At 37.0% G+C, this 18,467-nt stretch overlaps 1 protein-coding gene and 1 long non-coding RNA gene across 2 annotated transcripts in view; one reads left to right on the top strand and one right to left on the bottom strand.

Annotated features, from left to right (window-relative positions):
- The window catches only part of LOC147842240 (uncharacterized), a 1,176,585-nt gene that overhangs the window by 91,594 nt on the left and 1,066,524 nt on the right, over nt 1-18,467 (bottom strand). The window lies entirely within an intron of this gene.
- On the top strand, nt 1,873-11,990 carry si:dkeyp-118h3.6. Its single transcript, NM_001143933.1, is given in 4 exon segments — nt 1,873-2,053; nt 4,044-4,201; nt 7,479-7,824; nt 11,242-11,990. Coding segments are annotated over 4 exon segments (684 nt in total). The 5' UTR covers nt 1,873-1,930; the 3' UTR covers nt 11,299-11,990.

The raw sequence follows: 18,467 nt of genomic DNA, 5'->3' as shown, positions 1-18,467 counted from the left end.
TTTATAAGTGAAAATAAGTTTCTGGCAGAATGTCCCACAAATAACAATGTTGCACAAATGCAACAAACACATTTAACAGGCAAACATGACAGTAAATATATGATGAGAACAACGAGAACTATTACTGTCTTAAAAAAGAGAGCAAGTGGGAAAAACATAGATCTTGGAACTTTGGGTCATTTTGGTCTGACCCACGCCAGTATAACAGAGTGGTCGATAGCTGAAATAATGCCTGTTAATACATTGACATATCAGCAAATATACACAACACACACTATTATTTTATGTCACATTATCTGCATAATAAATAAAATATTTATTTTTAACAAGTCTGCAATGTTTTTGTGATAATATTTAATCTAGCTTATAAAATAATGGCCTCTGTTAAATGTTTGGTCAGTAAACATTGAATACAGATTATTCAGATGTCTATAGAGCAATGGTCTCAAACTCAATTCCTGGAGGGCCACAGCTCTGCATAGTTTATCTCCAACCGCCTCCAACTCACACCTAAATTTTACCGTTTATTACAGTGCTTTTTACGCCAACAGCAGACGTCTTTGGCAAACGGCCATCATAGAGCTGAATGGAGTGAGGACCTAATTAAAAATGCTCGACTCTACAGTTCTCATTTTATATCAGGTAAGTTCAGGCTATGCTGAATCATACACATTACTCGATTTTGATTGCATTCATGATTTTAACGAAAACAGTGAAATATGGTGAACTAAATTGTGGCTGCTAAAGGCTTAGAATGAAATGTAAAAAGTTCACATACCCTGCCGTACAGGTACAGTTTGCTGTTGATGATTACCCAGGGTTTGTACAGTTCTGTCTTCTTTTCTTGTCTTTGGCTAGGCAGAACCTCTGTGTTTAGCACTACATAGTGTTGAATCTGGTCATCATGGAACATTATTTCTTGCACATGAACACACAGACCAAAATTGTAGGCATCCAAAGACTTTCAGACCTTTAACTGCTCTCTTGTAAAATCACTCAGAGTAACAGATAGACCTATAGCTATTTTGGGGGGATGCTTAGCCATTCCGTCTTTTCCAATATACATTGGAAGTGCTATCGATGGACCTGTCAGACGAACGCTGCTCACTAACATTAATTTGCCGAGTAACTTTGCTTATAACTGGGCGACAAGCTGTATACGCTGAAAGCATTATGTAAATGTGATATATATTATATATACATACACTGAAAAAAGTGTTGCATCTAGAACTGTTGTAAACAATTTATTTGTGTTGAATTTAAGCAAACAAATTAAATTTAATAATGTTCAACTTATTTTGTTTGCTTAAATTCAGCCTAAATAAATAGTTTACAACCACTTAACATAAAAAAAAAATTAAGTAAATCCAAGGAATCATCTTTGAATAATTTTTTCAGTGTATATAAATATATATATTCACTATAACTTATGTTTAATACAACAACAAACTCTGTACCTCATTGGATGTCATTCCCTTGCTATAAATGCTAGCCCTGTTTGTTTGTTTTCTGCACTGTTATTCTCCTGAATATTTACAAAACGGTTCGCCTATAGAGTCTTCTCTAGGAGCTAAATGCTAATGTAAATTAGCAAAATGCAGCCAGACAAGAATAGCCTGTCATTTTTTTTTTTTTTTTTGAAAGCTAGCTTGATTTAGATTTATTATTGTCTAAATATAACCTACCATTGATTTATGGTAAGCTGTACTTGTTACTCTGAATGACATTTTAGTGAAAAAAATAAACAGGACACATTCCAATTTAAAAGAGGAAGATGAAATTATCTTCGGCCCTGATGTTAACTGTTTGTCTGTGGTAACACAAGTTTTACTGTAGGTGCCAGTAATGGTCAAACTCTGCTGAAAGCCTCTCACATGAACGCAAAACAAGAGCTCATCTTCCGGCGCCATCCGGAAATGGACTGAGAAACATGGCGTCGCACAGGACAGACAGAACGAAAAACCCCACATCAAATGGAGATGTTTCCAAAGTCGACCTTCTGCTTCATCCAGAGCTTCTTTCTCAAGAGTTCATTCAGCTCATGTTACAAGAGGTGGGATCAGAAGCCACGCGAAACTGGTTGCGTTATTACAACTACAAGTACAACATCATGTCATTATATGATAATAATTATTATATTTACGTTTGATCACTTTGGACAGTTAACGTAGACAGTTCTGTACAGTTTTATTAGATTGTTTTAATTATGAGTAATTTAATTCGTGCATCAATCGGTCCACAATTGTGAATTGTGAACACAACAGAGGTAAAGGTGGTGTTATATTCACACATTCGGACTTTTTCCTTAATTACATAAAAGTAAGTTATTGTTTGTAAGATCTAGCGTAAATGGTGAAATTGTTTAGCAGCCAATGACTATCAAAGTAGCGTTACAACATTGTCCACAGACATTAAATAGTGCTAATGTTGTTTTAAAGTCATACTTCCATGTGATTGCAGTCAAATATTTAGAGTACCATGGTAAACAGTATAGGGAGCGTTTTACAAATTGTCACTGCGAATATAAACCATCTTTATCTCAATTGTTGACTAGTATTTATTATTAGTATTATTTTTACTTTACTAACGTTACTGCATTTATGTATTTTTACTGTCTGCACTTATTATTAGCATATTTTTATTTAATTTCTAAACAAAATATTGTACTTTTCACTTCACTAACGTTACATTTTACAAGTGTAACATTAACTGAATAAAAGGTTTTGAAAAGGAAATTATTATCTCTTGCTCTTAGATAAAGTAACCTAATAAAGCGCTTTTATTATTATTGTTTTTTTTTTTTTTTGTGAACTAACTGAATTTTGTCAATTAACTTGGTAACATAGACTAACCATGTTTCGTACACTTCGCTATTCAGCGCACTCAAATGACCACTCCTCCGTCATTGAAAGCCAGATAAGCATGTTTGTGTGATCATTCTCTGGGTGAATCCACTTGTTAAGTGATGACGTATGTAATACTGTTTCCGGGTCCAAGCCGCCATTCATTTGAGTGGAGAAATCATTCGTTTATAATCACGTTTTATTCCTATCACACATTAAAGTTAATTTTATATAAAATCATAGTGTACACAACAATCTCTGGGCTTGCTGCATAACAAATACCAAAAATTTAACAATTTATAAAAAATGAATGACTTTCTGGCCATCGGATATTAGGCATTGACATATATATTGCGATCGTGATTTTCGAAAGTATCAAATCGATTTGTAAACGTTTGTTAGTAGAATTTTATGAGTCTCCCCATTCAGTTGAATAGAGCGCTTGGACCCGGAAGCTGCTTCGCGCTACGTCACACTTAACAAGCGGATGGCTGTTTTTCAATTCCAAGAACGCATAGAACGGACTCGCGTTCTTGTGAAGACCGGTCTTGCCAAGTTATATCAGAGGAACGAACTCAGGAGACGGTTTGAACACAGAACGCGTCCTGTAAGAAATAAGATGCTGCGTTCTTCCTGATGGTCACGTGACCATGCATTTATAATGGAAATTTCTTTAAACATTACAGCATTCATACAACAATTTATTGTTTTCCCCTTTTCAATCTATTTATACTTGGCATAAAGACCTTATAAATATACATTGCACAATACAAATAAAACTAATTTTAATATGAATGTCAGCATATAAACTGAATGTGTTTATGCCTGGTAATGTTTACTTTCACCATCTCCTTAAGGGAAACTCCTGAGATAAATGAGTAAGTTTTCTCTGAACTTTAATAATAAATCTATATAAAACACTGTGCTTCCCACCTCCTTTATACAGCTGCAATGACTTCTGGGACTTGTCAAGCGAGTTTTGTTTTCGCTCAAGTCTGCATCGATGTGTCCTTAAAATCAAGAACACATCATTAATTTTTATTAATAAGTAGGCTAAATATAATACTTGATTACATTTAAACATCAAGTTGTTCTGTGCTTGGATTCAAGAAAAATTGAAAAGGAGGACTTATATTGTTAACAGAGTAATATTTTTTAATATTTTGTTTTGCCTGATTCATCCACCACTGTGTGTTTTAGAGGAATATAGCAGTGTCTGATCCTGAGGACCGGGACCGGCTCACAGGCCTGTACCTGCAGCATGTGATTCCTCTCCCGCAGAGAGAGCTGCCACGCAGCCGCTGGGGGAAGAGGATGGAGAAGAGCAGACCACGCCTAAGCTCCAGCAGCACACACAGGTACAGCTCTCGAACACACACACTGTTCACTCATCGCTTCTAGTTTATCTATTATAATAATAAATGCTTTTGGAGCTGCGAATTTGTCATTAAACAGTGATTTCTCAAGCAACTGTCGTTATTCCAATATATTTGGTTAAAGTGTCAGATCTTTTCAAAACTTTTAAGGTAGGCCTGTGTGATTTGGGAAAAATATGTAATTTTTTTTGGTTTTTACTTATTTATTTTTTTACATATTTTGATTTGCGACTTAATTTTGCAGTCAAGCTTCAGCTCAATATTCCGTATCATAGCTTTTTCCTTTTAAAATGCAGTGTGTGTCAGTTTAAAAAAAGGAACTGAAAGATATTAATTTACTTAAACATTTATTCAAATTTGGGCTGCACGGTGGCGCAGTGGGTAGCACGTTCGCATCACAGCAAAAAGATTGCTTGTTCGAGCCTCGGCTGGGTCAGTTGGCGTTTTTTGTGTGGAGTTTGCACAAAACTGTGTATGTTCTCCCTGTGTTTGTGTGGTTTCCTCCGGGTGCTGCGGTTTCCCCCACAAGTCCAAAGACATGCACTATAGGTGAATTGGGTAAGCTAAACATTCCATAGTGTTTGTGTGTGAATGGATGTGTATGGATGTTTCGCAGTGATGGGTTGCAGCTGGAAGGGCATTTGCTGCGTAAAAAATATGTAAATAAAATGACCTTACCTTTCTGTAAATAAGTTGAACTCAAATTAGGGAAATGGTGTAGCTTATTATACAAACAAAATATAATTCTTTCATTCATTTAATCATTTTCTGACGCTTTTCCGGGGCCGGGTCGATGGCAAACCGGAAGATGGCAAACTATCTTTTTTCCAGTGGAGCACCATGGCCTCGGACTTGGAGGTGCTGATTCTCATCCCAGCTGCATCACACTCAACAGTAAACTGCCCCAGTGCATGCTAAAGGTCCATGCTTGATGAAGCCAACAGAACAACATCGTCTGCGGATAACAGAGATGAAATATTGTGGGCCCACAACCAAACCCCCTCCAGCTCAAGGCAGCAAAAAAAAAATTGTGAACAGAATTGGTGACAGGGGAGCCCTGCCAGAGTCCAAATAATAAATATAAAATATAAAAACAATTATTATAAAAATGCAGAACACTCAGCAAACTAATATGGCTGATAAGAGTCTTTCTGTAGCTTATATTGTCTAAAACAAAATAATCTTCACAGATGCTGCACAAAATATCACAATGTTAAACGCACAGCTGGGGTACTCTAAAATAAGTATAAAAAATATAGGTGCGAGACAGAAGTATAAATCTCCTTTCCTGTATTTAGATTAATTTTTTAATCCCTTTTTGGTCACTGCATTAAAAGGCACCGTGTCTTTAGCGAGGTGTTGCGTTATGGCATTATTTATCTCCTGGGTAGGGTTGCACCAGCTGTTTGTAGGTTCTTTCTTAACCTGGAAGGTAAAGTACACACTAGGGGCTTTGTAACTACTAGCTAGTTTGTAGCTAAATTTGTTAACATGTTCTTAAAGCAAACAGTAGTTAGCAGGTCGTAAGCTCTCTGTGAAGTCATCCGTATAGTCGCATCAAATGACGTAATATCCAATAAGAAGCATTTAAAATAGTAAGCTGATTCAACATTCTGCATCTAATGCATCTATATATACTGTCCTATAAAAATTAAATGACATTATATATTTTATGTAAATGATTTATTTTTATGGTACATTACATTACAGGCAGTCACTCTAGACGACATACCTGCATCGCAAGCCGTGAATGCACTCGAAATGCACATGAAGTTATCAAAACATTAAACTTTAATTTTGTGTAACTTTGAAAACAAAATATTCCCATATTACTGATGTCCTGTGTCCTGTGTTCTTTATATTAATTCATCTAGTAATGCTTTTTAAGCAGCAGACGCCATCATCCCACTTGTCCGCTCTTCCTGATTGTGTGGTGTTTTTTTTTTTACTGTGGGCGTTCCGCATAGTTTGGTTGTGAACTATGCAGAACGAAAGTGTGCTCGCTCAATTGGCCAGTAAGACTGTCACAAACAGAAGCCATGCACGTGTTTGCTCTGGGCAGGGGAAATCAAATAATACATATATCATATTGCAGCCTTTTGCGATTAGCTAATCGCAACGTTTCAAATTGCGATTGCAATTCGGTTTTGATTAATCACACAGCCCTGTTTCTAACTTAACTCCTTTCGCTACATCTCTGAAATTTCATTGTCATATTTAGATTTAAAAGTGCTTGCCACTAAGTATGAATTTGTTTGTTGTTTAATATTGTTTTAATTTGTTTAGCTATAAAACTGATTTCTACTGACAGCTACTTAGCTGAACTCTGTGAACTGAATACTCTTTAAGGATCAGGAAACACCAAAACACATTTTTTGAGCTGTTGGCAGTCATATATGTGTCCCACGCTGCTAAAAACACTATTAGGACACCTATATTACACAAAAAAAGTGAAAAATTGTTTTTGCGTTATTTCAAGCAAATTCATTCTTCCGGTTTAAAATTTTTTTTAAGTTGCGTCACACCGATTACACCCCATTAACACAGGGTTCAACGTCAACCTTTGACAAAGGGCGTGTCTGAAGTTTGGGCTGATGCGATCATCATAGCAGCTCCAGCCAATGAAATTAGTCTGCAATAGGCCACTTTCTGAGCTGGTGAATTTGCATACAGCGATCTGATTGGCGGACACTTCCGTCGGCTCTTAAAGTTGAGCAAGTCCCAACTTTTGCAGCGAGGAACGCCTCTGAAGGGGCGCCGGCGGATCCACAATGCAGGTCGGCAACGCCTGACATCACATATTCAAAGTGAATGGGAAGCGTTGAAGCTGACGCTCCGTGTGAATGGGGCGTTAAATCCTTGTGTGTACCTGGGAGTACTTCATGACGTCTCTGAGTGTGCTGCATTTATTAATGAGAAAAACTTGGCTCAAACCAATCAGCGCGCTCCATTATGTATGCGGTGCAACCTCATTAATATGCATGATAGCTATTAATATGCATTTTTAAGCACTTTTCCTCCTCCGACACTTCCCCTAAACAAAGCCGTACACGCCCACTTTCCTGACTTTTTCCAAACTAGAGGTGTGAAAACACCCTACTGAAACAGGGGGGTGGGGGGTTACATGGCTTTTTAATATACAGAATGAAAACATTTTAGTTTGGGAGTGCTCTCAAATCAGCAAACTCTAGTCCGTTCACATTATATACTAGTGTACAAAATGTTTTCTCTTACACAATGACTCTGTTTTTTATTTCAGTTCCAGCACTGATAGTGGCAGGAAGAGGCCGTTGATAGTGTTTGACGGCAGCTCTACTAGCACTGGCTGTGTTAAGCTGAAGAAACCGGACTCTTCATCGGCACCTGTCACCACAGACAGACTTAAGCCCCCGGTTTCCAGTGTCAGTCTCACAAACCCCATACGCAAGCTCTCTGGGGCATCCACAAACTGCTCTTCCTCAAACTTCTCTAACAGGACCCCAGTTTCATCGTCAGGTGCCATTCCCAAGAGCCCCTCTAACCACTCCAACTCCTCCGTGCATTCAAACAATGCCACGTCTAAGCTAAAGCGCACGTCCCCCAGCAAAGGAGAACCAGACACTGCTGTGAGTATGAAATTTAGTATCAATAGCCATGTTTCCATCCAACTGTTTTTAATGAAGGGCTTGGCGATTCATTGAATTCGGTTGACGCGCACATCTTCTCAAGGAGGTATGGTGTGAATTATAGTAAATCTATACCAAACACCATAGGGGGCTCTCTGGGGTTGTCACGATACTGGAATTCAGTACCAATCGATACTGAAATTTTAAAAACGTCTATTTCCCGCTATCATCTGTGTGCTGTTGAGCACGTTCTTAAACAGCGATCATTTGCCGTTTACACTGTGTATTTTGTGGGACATTGGAGCGTTTTAAAGCCGCGATTCATCAGCGGATCACTCGACAAACCAGCTGATCGACGTGGCTTTAAAAAAAATAAGGTCAAGAATATTGGTGTGACTCTGGAGTCAGATCTGAGTTTTAACAGTCATGTCAAAGCAGTTAGTAAATCAGCATACTATCATCTCAAAAATATTGCAAGAATCAGATGCTTTGTTTCCAGTAAAGACTTAGAGAAACTTGTTCATGCTTTTATCAGCAGCAGGGTGGATTACTGTAACGGCCTCCTCACTGGCCTTCCCAAAAAGACAAGTTGCAGCTCATCCAGAACGCTGCGGCCATGATTCTGACCAGAAGCAGGAAATCAGAGCACATCACACCTGTCCTCAGGTCTCTACACTGGCTCCCAGTTACATTCAAAATAGATTTTAAAGTATTATTACTGGTCTATAAATCACTAAATGGCCTAGGACCTCAATACATTACAGATATGCTCACTGAATACAAACCCAACAGATCACTCAGATCTGTAGGATCATATAAACTAGAAGTTCCAAGAGTTCAGTCAAAGCAGGGTGAATCTGCTTTCAGCCACTATGCCCCTCGCTGCTGGAATCAGCTTCCAGAAATGATCAGATGTGCACCAACATTAGGCATGTTCAAATCAAGACTGAAAACACATCTGTTTAGCTGTGCCTTTACTGTATGAGCACTGTGCTACGTCCAACAGATTGCACTATTATGTTTTTTCATTTTCTTTTTCATTCTTTTATAACCTATTTTAAAACATTTTAAATTGTTTTTATCTGTTTTTAATCATTTTTATTGTCTGCATTTTATGTCCCAAACTGTCTTTTTTATTCCTCTTTATGTAAAGCACTTTGAATTGCCACTGTGTATGAAATGTGCTATATAAATAAACTTGCCTTGCCTTGCCTTTAAAATGTTCCCGTGTCCCTGTATCTGCGGTTACACTCCCAAACAGCGGTGAGTTCGGTGAACTGATGACCCTTCACGCCAAACGAAGCCATTTCTTTGAGCATGTGAACACAATGGCAAATCTGCGCTGTTTAAGAACATGATTTAAGTATTGATTGGTACCGAATTCCAGTATTGTGACAACTCTAGCGCTCTGATGCATGAATCTTGACTGCTTTCTTTGATCCAGCATGACTAATTAATGCATGACTGTCTCATAAAATGATTTTTTTTCACACTCGACTGTAGTTTTGAGGTGAGATTGGAGTAATATCATGTTATTACATGTTCTTATTTTATATACAACATTTACTACTGCCATAGTTAATTGAGAAGCCCTATTTTTATGCATATTTTAATAAAATATAATACTAAACTATAATAATATAATAAACTATAATACTATAATACTAATACAATTCTCCCACATGTTCTCTTTGTGAAAGCACTTCAACTATGAAGCATGTTCTATTAGATTTTGTCAGCTTTCAATCTGTGAGGATTAATGAATTCTTTTGAAGCAAATATAAATTATTATTACTATTATGATTTTAAAAATAAAAAACCAGTCAATACAATATATATATATATTGTATTGACTGTTTTTTTATTTTTAAAATCAGAAACAACAGAAAAATAATAATATAAGAATATTTTCTAGCAAATAAAACTTTCTCCAGAAGAAAAAATATTATCAGGCATACTGTGAAAAATTCCTTGCTTTGTTAAACATAACTTGGGAAATATTTATAATAGAAAACAAAATTCAAAGGGGGGCTAATAATTCTGCCTTCAACTGTGTGTGTGTGTGTGTGTGTGTGTGTGTGTGTGTGTGTGTGTGTGTGTGTGTGTGTGTGTGTGTGTGTGTACATGTACAGTTGAAGTCAGAATTATTATTCCTCCTTTTGAATTTTATTTTATAAATATTTCCCAAATGGTGTTTAACAGAGCAAGGAAATTTTCACAGTATGTCTGATAATATTCTTTCTTCCAGAGAAAGTTTTATTTGCTAGAATATTTTTAACACCATTTTAACGATAAAATTATTAGCCCCTTTAAGCAAATTTTTTTTCTGATAGTCTACAGAACGAACCATCGTCATACAATAACTTGCCTAATTACCCTAACCTGCCTAGTTAACCTAATTAACCCAGTTAAGCTTTTAAATGTCACTTTAAGCTGTATAGAAGTGTCTTAAAAAATTTACTGTCATCATGGTGAACATAAAATAAATCAGTTATTAGAAATGAGTTATTAAAACTATCATGTTTAGAACAGTTTTGAAAAAATCTCTCTTCATTAAACTTAAATTTGAGCTAAAAATAAACAGGGAGTCAAATATTTCAGGGGTGTATATATATATATATATATATATATATATATATATATATATATATATATATTTATTTATATATATATATATATATATTTATATATATATATATATATATATATATATATATTTATATATATATATATGTATATATATGTATATATATGTATATATGTATATATTTCAATCAAATAAAATAAACCTTTTACACAAACTCTGATAAATTGTAAACTCTGGTATCTGCCAGTATTTTTAATATCTGTGTTCTTTGCTGAAACAGTGGGAGAAGACAAAAAGCATGGAGATTACTGCTTCATGAGTAAATATAATGCATGAAATTAACGCTAATTTAAATTTAGGATGAAATATGATGTTTAAATAAATGAATAAATGAATAAAAGCTTATTTTTCATCTTGTTAGGGCAAGCGTTCCACAAAAATCCTTTCCTTAGATTATTATATTGTAGTATTGGATACTATATGACACAGCATCTGAAATGTGATTAATATGTAGATGTATGTAAATGCTGCAGTATTGACTACTATAACAAATAGCATCTGATATGTGATGAATATGTGGATGTATGCAAATCTGCACAACTGTAAAGTCCTTAAAAATGAAACAAGTGCACCTGGAAAGTGCGTGAAAAGTGCTTAAATTTGACTTTGGGAAACCCTGCAGTATGTTTTTGAAATGTTAACAGGATTTAAAAAAAAAAAAGACTTTAAAAAGTCACAAATTCTGATTTTGTTTACAATTAATTGGCCATGCATGCAGCCCTACATGTGATGACGTTGGTGTCCTGATATTGTTTTATATTTTGTTGCAGAAGGACATAAAGTCACCTGAAACAAAGAAAAAGATTCAACATATCACATGGCCGTAATGTCCGGTGTCTTCTAGGATGGATGTTTTAATACCACTGACTGGGTCCGCCTGTTGGCCAAGAGACGCACGTGAATTGGAAAGATAGGTTCTTTTCAAACACCTCAAGTTGTCACTTTCACCTTTACTTACCAACCTCAGGAAAAGTGACGTGTGATCCTCCAGTTTATTTTACTGTAGGAGACGCTTCTACTTTGGGCTTGTAGTGTTGAAAGAACTAAGACATTCCTAGCAGTTTTATGTTGGACTTATACAATTTTCACTTTTTAGCAATTAATTTAGAGAACTTTGTTCCTTAGTTAATCATGTTAAAGGAATTAGATGACATACTGACATGCTTTTTGGTCTGTCAGAGATGTGTTTTACTGGCATAGTAACTGGATTTGCATTTATTGAGTGGTGTTTTGAAGAACTCCTTTAAAAGGCATTCTGTGATTTAGATCTGAGATAACCTATCTAAGTGGTTTGACCAATATCAAGTAAAAACCCTTGACATTTTTGTGTTTATAGCCCCATGTGGCCTTAATGCAATTCTGGTGTGTGTTGCATTATGCATTGGTAAATGAGGGTTGTTTCACTTGTCAGTGTATTAGTTCGGGTGTTTTCGAGACATGAATTTAGTTTTTATTCAGTGCACCTTATTGCATGGAATGCTCCACGGTGACTAAAAAATAAAAGGCTGAGAGCATTTAACATGGTGTGTCATTCATTCGTTAATTCGGCTTACCGTACGTTCACACCGAATGCACCGAGAGTGTTTAAGTTGCCGGAAGTGATTTATTTTCAATGAAAGTCAGTGGCGATAAGCGGCGAGGAGCAGTGTGGTGCGTCTTCGCCGGTGTGAGCATCGAGGAGAGTTGAAATCAAGTCAACTTTATGGTAATGAGCTATGCGGCAAGCAATCGGAATGAAGAAGTCAACCGCTTGAGAAGAGTCCGGAGAGAACACAGTCACTGTGAACTTTGGTTCCGACCACAGTTGTTCCCAAGGGTTTGATTATTGCGGTGGCCGGATTTTTAATTATTTACAATGCATTAAAAAAAGTTACTGGCGAGTTACTGATGTGCATTAATGTTTATATATATATATATATATATATATATATATATATATATATATATATATATATATATATATATATATATATATTTTTTTTTTTTTTGGGACAAAATTATTAGCCTCTTTAAGCTACATTTTTTTCGATGGTGTACAGAACAAACCATCATTATACAATAACTTGCCTAGTTACCCTAACCTGCCTAGTTCACCTTATTAACCTAGTTAAGCCTTTAAATGTCACTTTAAGCTGTATAGAAGTGTCCTGAAAAATATCAAGCAAAATATTATTTACTGTCATCATGGCAAAGATAAAATAAATCAATTATTAGAAACGAGTTATTAAAACTATTATGCTTAGAAATGTGCTGAAACAATCTTCCCTCTATTAAACAGAAATTGGGGAAAAAATAAACTAAGGCGCTAATAATTCACGGGGGCTAATAATTCTGACTTCAACTGTATATTTATCTTTAAAAAAGCGAGAAGCGAGATGCAACTAGATCTTCCATTATTAAATTACTTTGATAAGAAGTGTGCAACATTTTCACGCTAGAAAGCATGTTTTATGCAGGAATGTAGCTGATATGCTGCAACAGCCCCTTTAAATATGAGATGAATGTAGCGAATTCTGACGCTCTTACCGCGGAAGCTGAAGGCCGACAGCGTTGTCGGTAGGGTGGCCACAGCGATCTTGGACACTCTCACTGCTTTCGGTGTGAACACAGTTAGTCTCTATTTCAGAAGTCGTCACAGCGGAATGAACCGCCAACTATGACAGCATATGTTTTATGCAGTGGATGCCCTTCCAGCTGCAACCCAGCACTAGGAAACACCCATACACACTCATTCGCGCGCACACACTACTGCCAATTTAGTTTATTCAATTCACCCATAGCACATGTTTTTGGACTGTGGGGTAAACCGGAGCATGCAGAGAAAACCCACACAAACACTGGGACAACATGCAAACTCCACACAGAAATGCCAACTGACCCAGCTGGGACTCAAACCAGCGACCTTCTTGCTGTGAGGCAACAGTTGTAACCACCGAGCCACCGTGCTGCCCTAACATGGTGTGTGTATTTTTATTTGTTTTTTTGTATTGTAGTTTATTTCCAGAGTGGGACCCATAATTACTGTTTGGAGTTTAATCAAATACAGTCAAAATGAATGTGTAGCCATAGTCCATAAAATAAAAAAATAAAAGTTAGTCATTAGGTATTTGGGTCCCACTTTATATTATGTGGCCCTAACTAATATGTACTATGTACAAAATTATTCATTTATTACAATGTACTTATTGTGTAAATGCATGTTTTTACATTGTACTTGTAATTTATTAAATACCTGCATGTAATTTATTCATTCATTTATTTTCTGCCGCTTTTCCGGGGCCGGGTCTTGGGGACAGCAGTTTTAGTAGAGAACCCCAGACTTCCCTCTCCCCAGACACTTTCTTCAGCTTTTCTGGGGGGGATCCAGAGGCGTTCGAAGGCCAGCTGAGAGACATAGTCCCTCCAGCGTGTCCTGGGTCTTCCCCGAGGCCTCCTCCCGAGGTAGGCGTCCAGGAGACATCAGAAACAGATACCTGAGCCACCTCAGCTGACGTCTCTCGATGTGTAGGAGTAGCGGCTCTACTCCAAGCTCCTCCCGGGTGTCAGAGCTCCTCATCCTATCCTTTAGAGTGCACCCTGCCACCCTTCGAAGGAAACTCATTTTGGCCACTTGTATCCGAGATCTTGTCCTTTTGGTCATGACCCAAAGCTCATCACTTTGAGAGTAGGAACATAAATTGACCGGTAAATTGAGAGCTTTGCCTTTCGGCTCAGCTCTTTCTTTACCACAACGGACCGATACATCGACCGCATTACTGCTGCCGCTGTCCTTTCCTCACTCGTGAACAAAACCCAGAGACACTTAAACTCCTCCACCTGGGGTAAGCACTTTCCTCCAACCTGGAGTAGCCAACCACCTTTTTCCGGTGGAGCACCATGGCCTCGGACTATGAGGTGCTGGTTCTCATCCCAGCCGCGTCACAATGAGCAGCAAACTGCCCCAGTGCATGCTGAAGGTCTATGTTCGATGAAGTTACAGAACAACATCGTCTGCAAATAACAGATATTCATGTAATTGCATGTAATTACAATTTATTTCTGTTGTTAGATTTGTAATTACACTGTTAACCCTCCGTTACACCACCAAACCTGTCTCCTACCCTACTCGTATTTCACCTCAAATGTAGCAGAAATGTCTGCAATCACAAAGACAGCAAGATCGTACCTATAAGTTAAGGTCACAAGATATAACATGGGATTAATATTTGTTATACATATTATTAGTTTCATTATTCCGCTTAACTTTTGAAAATGTTGTGATCAGTAAGATTAACTTATACCCATTTAAGCAAAGTATGTATCAAATAACAAAAATGAAATAGAAAAATCCAAAATATAACTCTTAACTTTATGTAATGGTTAAAGATGTATAGTCAGGTATAAAATTATTGGGACATCAAAACAATTTCTTACTTTTTTTGGCTCTACACCAGCACAATGGATTTGAGATTAAACGAACAATATGCTTTAACTGCAGACAGTCAGCTTTGGTATTTACATCCAAATCAGGCGAAAGTTGTAGGAATTACAGCAGTTTGCATATGTGCCTCCCACTTGTTAAGGGGCCAAAAGTAATGGGACAATTGGCTTCTCAGCTGTTCCATGGCCAGGTTTGTGTTATTTCCTCATTATCCAAAATACAACGAGCAGATAAAAGGTCCAGAGTTCATTTCAAGTGTGCAATTTGCATTTGGAATCTGTTACCGTCAACTCTCAAGATGATAGGGATGTAACGGTATTGTAAATACCGTCATACCGCAATATTAATTTTTTTCGATATTACTGAAGTCGCATGACTCGGTAAAACTATAGGTCTTCTGAGAAAATTTGCTCAGGCGAATGAAGCGAACGGGAGGTAGCGAAAACTACAATTCCCATCAGCCCATACTTGACCATCATCTCTTGCGGTCTGTTGTCGCTACAGATCCAGTAATGCGGAAATGGAGTGTGCTGCTAGAAGCGGGGATCAAAAAGAGCTGTAAAACTCTAAAGCGGGTGTTGTCGCCGCGCGCGTACTGAATAGCGGTGTTGTCGCGCGAGTTCTTATCAGCTGTGTTGTCGTGTGAGTTCTTATCAGCTGTGTTGTCGCGCGTGTACTGAATAGCGGTGTTGTCAGCACACTGTTCAGATTAATGCAGACATGAGACCTCTATCTTACTCATGGTTTGTCCTCTCAAGTGGGGGTAAGACAATGCACAACGTTACCCACTGCTGTCGACCTGCTGTCATATCTCTCTTGTCCCAGAAACCTCAGTCCCAAATGAGAGGGGTTTTTTATCTGTTGCAGGGGACATTGTAAATGCCCAGAGATACCAGCTTTTACCAGATTATATTTATATGATAATTTTCCTTTAAACCCATCTCTATCTAAGTGAGTGAGTGATTAAATGTTGAATGTGATGAGTTTTCAACAATACTAAATTAAAAACTTTATTTTTTTTACATGGTTTAATATTTTTTGTTATTAAAATTGAAGTTTTTGTTTCAAAGCTTACAGATAGATGGCTAATTTGTATGTCATTGACACTTTTGGCACTTTTTTGGAGTATTTTCATAAGTTTTGTTTTTTCCTGTAAATGATTCAATAAATACCGTACCGTGACATTTATACCGAGGTATTACCATACCGTGAAATTCTGATACCGTTACATCCCTACAAGATGAAATCCAAAGAGCTGTCATTATCAGTCAAGCAAGCCATCATTAGGCTGAAAAAACTAAACAAACCCATTAGTAAATAGTAAAAACATTGAACATGGCCAAAACAACTGTTTGGAACATTCTTGAAAAGAAAGAACGCAGCAGTGAGCTCAGCAAAACCAAAAGACCTGGAAGACCACGGAAACAACTGTGGTGGAAAACTAAAGAATTCTTTCACTGGTGAAGAAAACACCCTTCACAGCAGTTAGCCAGATCAAGAACACTCTCCAGAAGGTAGGTGCACGTGTCAAAGTCAACAATCAAGAGAAGAATACACCAGCGTGAATACAGAGGATTCACCACAAGATGTAACATATTAGGGAAAAATAAGGAAATTACTCATGGAAACCTTGTGTTATTATTTGTAATACAGTTTGGTATGTTTAGCTTTGGCCCACAGCCCTCAATCAAGTTTGGTGTTTTGGCCTTTCATAACAAAAAGTTTGGGCACCCCTTAAATCATAAGCACGTGATCCTCTCGAAATTAGTTTATGAATAAACTTCACTTAAATTTTACCTTTATTTAAATTTTTTGTTTGACATTTTTTTCCACCATTATGGCTTTTTGTGTGCTTGTACATGTGTCAGTCTTAATATCACTGTCTTGTTTCTTTTAGGTTCTCTCTAGGCACTTTGTTCTCTTTCACTCTTGTCATCTCACACCCTCTTTATCAGCTCGCTCTTTCTCTCACTCTTGCCTGTCTCTATTCTACTTTCAAACACTCCACTGCCTCTTATCAGAGATCATTGTTTTCCATGCTGTTGCTTCTGTGGTTTTTACCACAGAGATTGCAACATTAAGCCACATTATTACATTTCACTTCCACCAACATTTAATCAAAACCAACTCTTAACTTATTTGATTCCTAAAACCAAGCATCGTCATTATTATGCTCAACTTATTGGTCTGGACACATTTAGTACAGACTCCAAGAGTAGAAACATATGGGTCACTCTCCAGAGAGACTCTATGAGTTGAGAGGTATTGCACAAAAGCCTGATTAAGCTGGGGTTTAAAAGCTTTCCTGGCGAAATGTATCCCTGATGCAGTTGCATGAAAGCAGGCTAAATTAAGTTATACAGCGCTGTATTCTTTGCAGCTAAAAACCAGGCTAAGATTAATCCTAGTGATTTACCTGTTAGTTTTGCTGTCAATGATACTAGAAATGAACCTGTCACACCATGTTATTGGCAGTTTGCATATATAATCCAACTATTAGAGTTATAAGTGATCAAATGTGTTTGCAATATCATAGGTTGCACCTGTTGTCTCTGTTGAACTGGCAAATTTATTTTTGCATAAGCTGGTGAGCCTTGATACACATTGAAGTACCTGCCTAATATTGTGTGGAGCTCGTCTGACAGCTCTGATAAGTTTGGTTGCTGCAAGACCTTTCCACATGTCCTGTGGTGTCTGCCATCAATGTAATGTAATGTGTATTTATATAGCGCATTTATTGTGTATGGCCATACACCCAAAGTGCTTCACAATCTTGAGGGGACTCTCTTTACACCACCACCAGTCTGCAGCATCCACTTGGAAGACATTCACAGCAAATCTTTAAAGCCTCCGAGGATCAGATTTGCTGATACTGCACCGAAGTGGCCCAGTTTGGTTCGGAGAGACTGTAGAGAGCTGCAGGTCTGGAGAGCTTTGGTCCAACCTTGGTAAATACGCACTTGTCTTTGGCTTTCTAGTAACAGTCAGACCTTGATTAGCTTGGAGTGTTTGATTAGGGTCAGAGCACAACTGTGTAAGACTTTGGTTCTCCTGGGGTCCGCTCTTCGTACGTGGATTACTCAGTTAGATGGATTTGGATATTGACAATTTGACACGATCCAGGATCGTTTCGTTCTTCAAAGCTGATCCGAGAGTTGTTGTCATAGCAACAGTTCTGCTAGCTCAAACCTGATCGGGAGCAGGTTCAATTTATATAAACAGGATTAGATCAAGCAAAGATAATAGAGAAAGTATATATATATATATATATATATATATATATATATATATATATATATATATATATATATATATATATATATACATATATATATATATATATATATATATATATATATATATATATAAAAGTTATAGTTAATAATAAAATAAAGTTATATATATTGATAAAACTTATGCAATCTGCACCCTCGAAATGAACATACAAAGACTGCCACCTAGTGGTGCAAAGACAAAACTTATTGATATGAACTTTTTAGATCGCTTTAGTACAATTTGTGTATGACAATAGAAATGCAGAATATGTAACTTAAAAAAAAGAAATAATACATTAAT

This window comes from Danio rerio, chromosome 9 (assembly GCF_052040795.2).
Source record: "Danio rerio strain M-AB ecotype USA chromosome 9, GRCz13ab, whole genome shotgun sequence".
Lineage (NCBI taxonomy): Eukaryota > Metazoa > Chordata > Actinopteri > Cypriniformes > Danionidae > Danio > Danio rerio.
The sequence above is the reverse complement of the archived record's forward strand: the minus strand, read 5'-3'. Positions and strand labels throughout refer to the sequence as shown.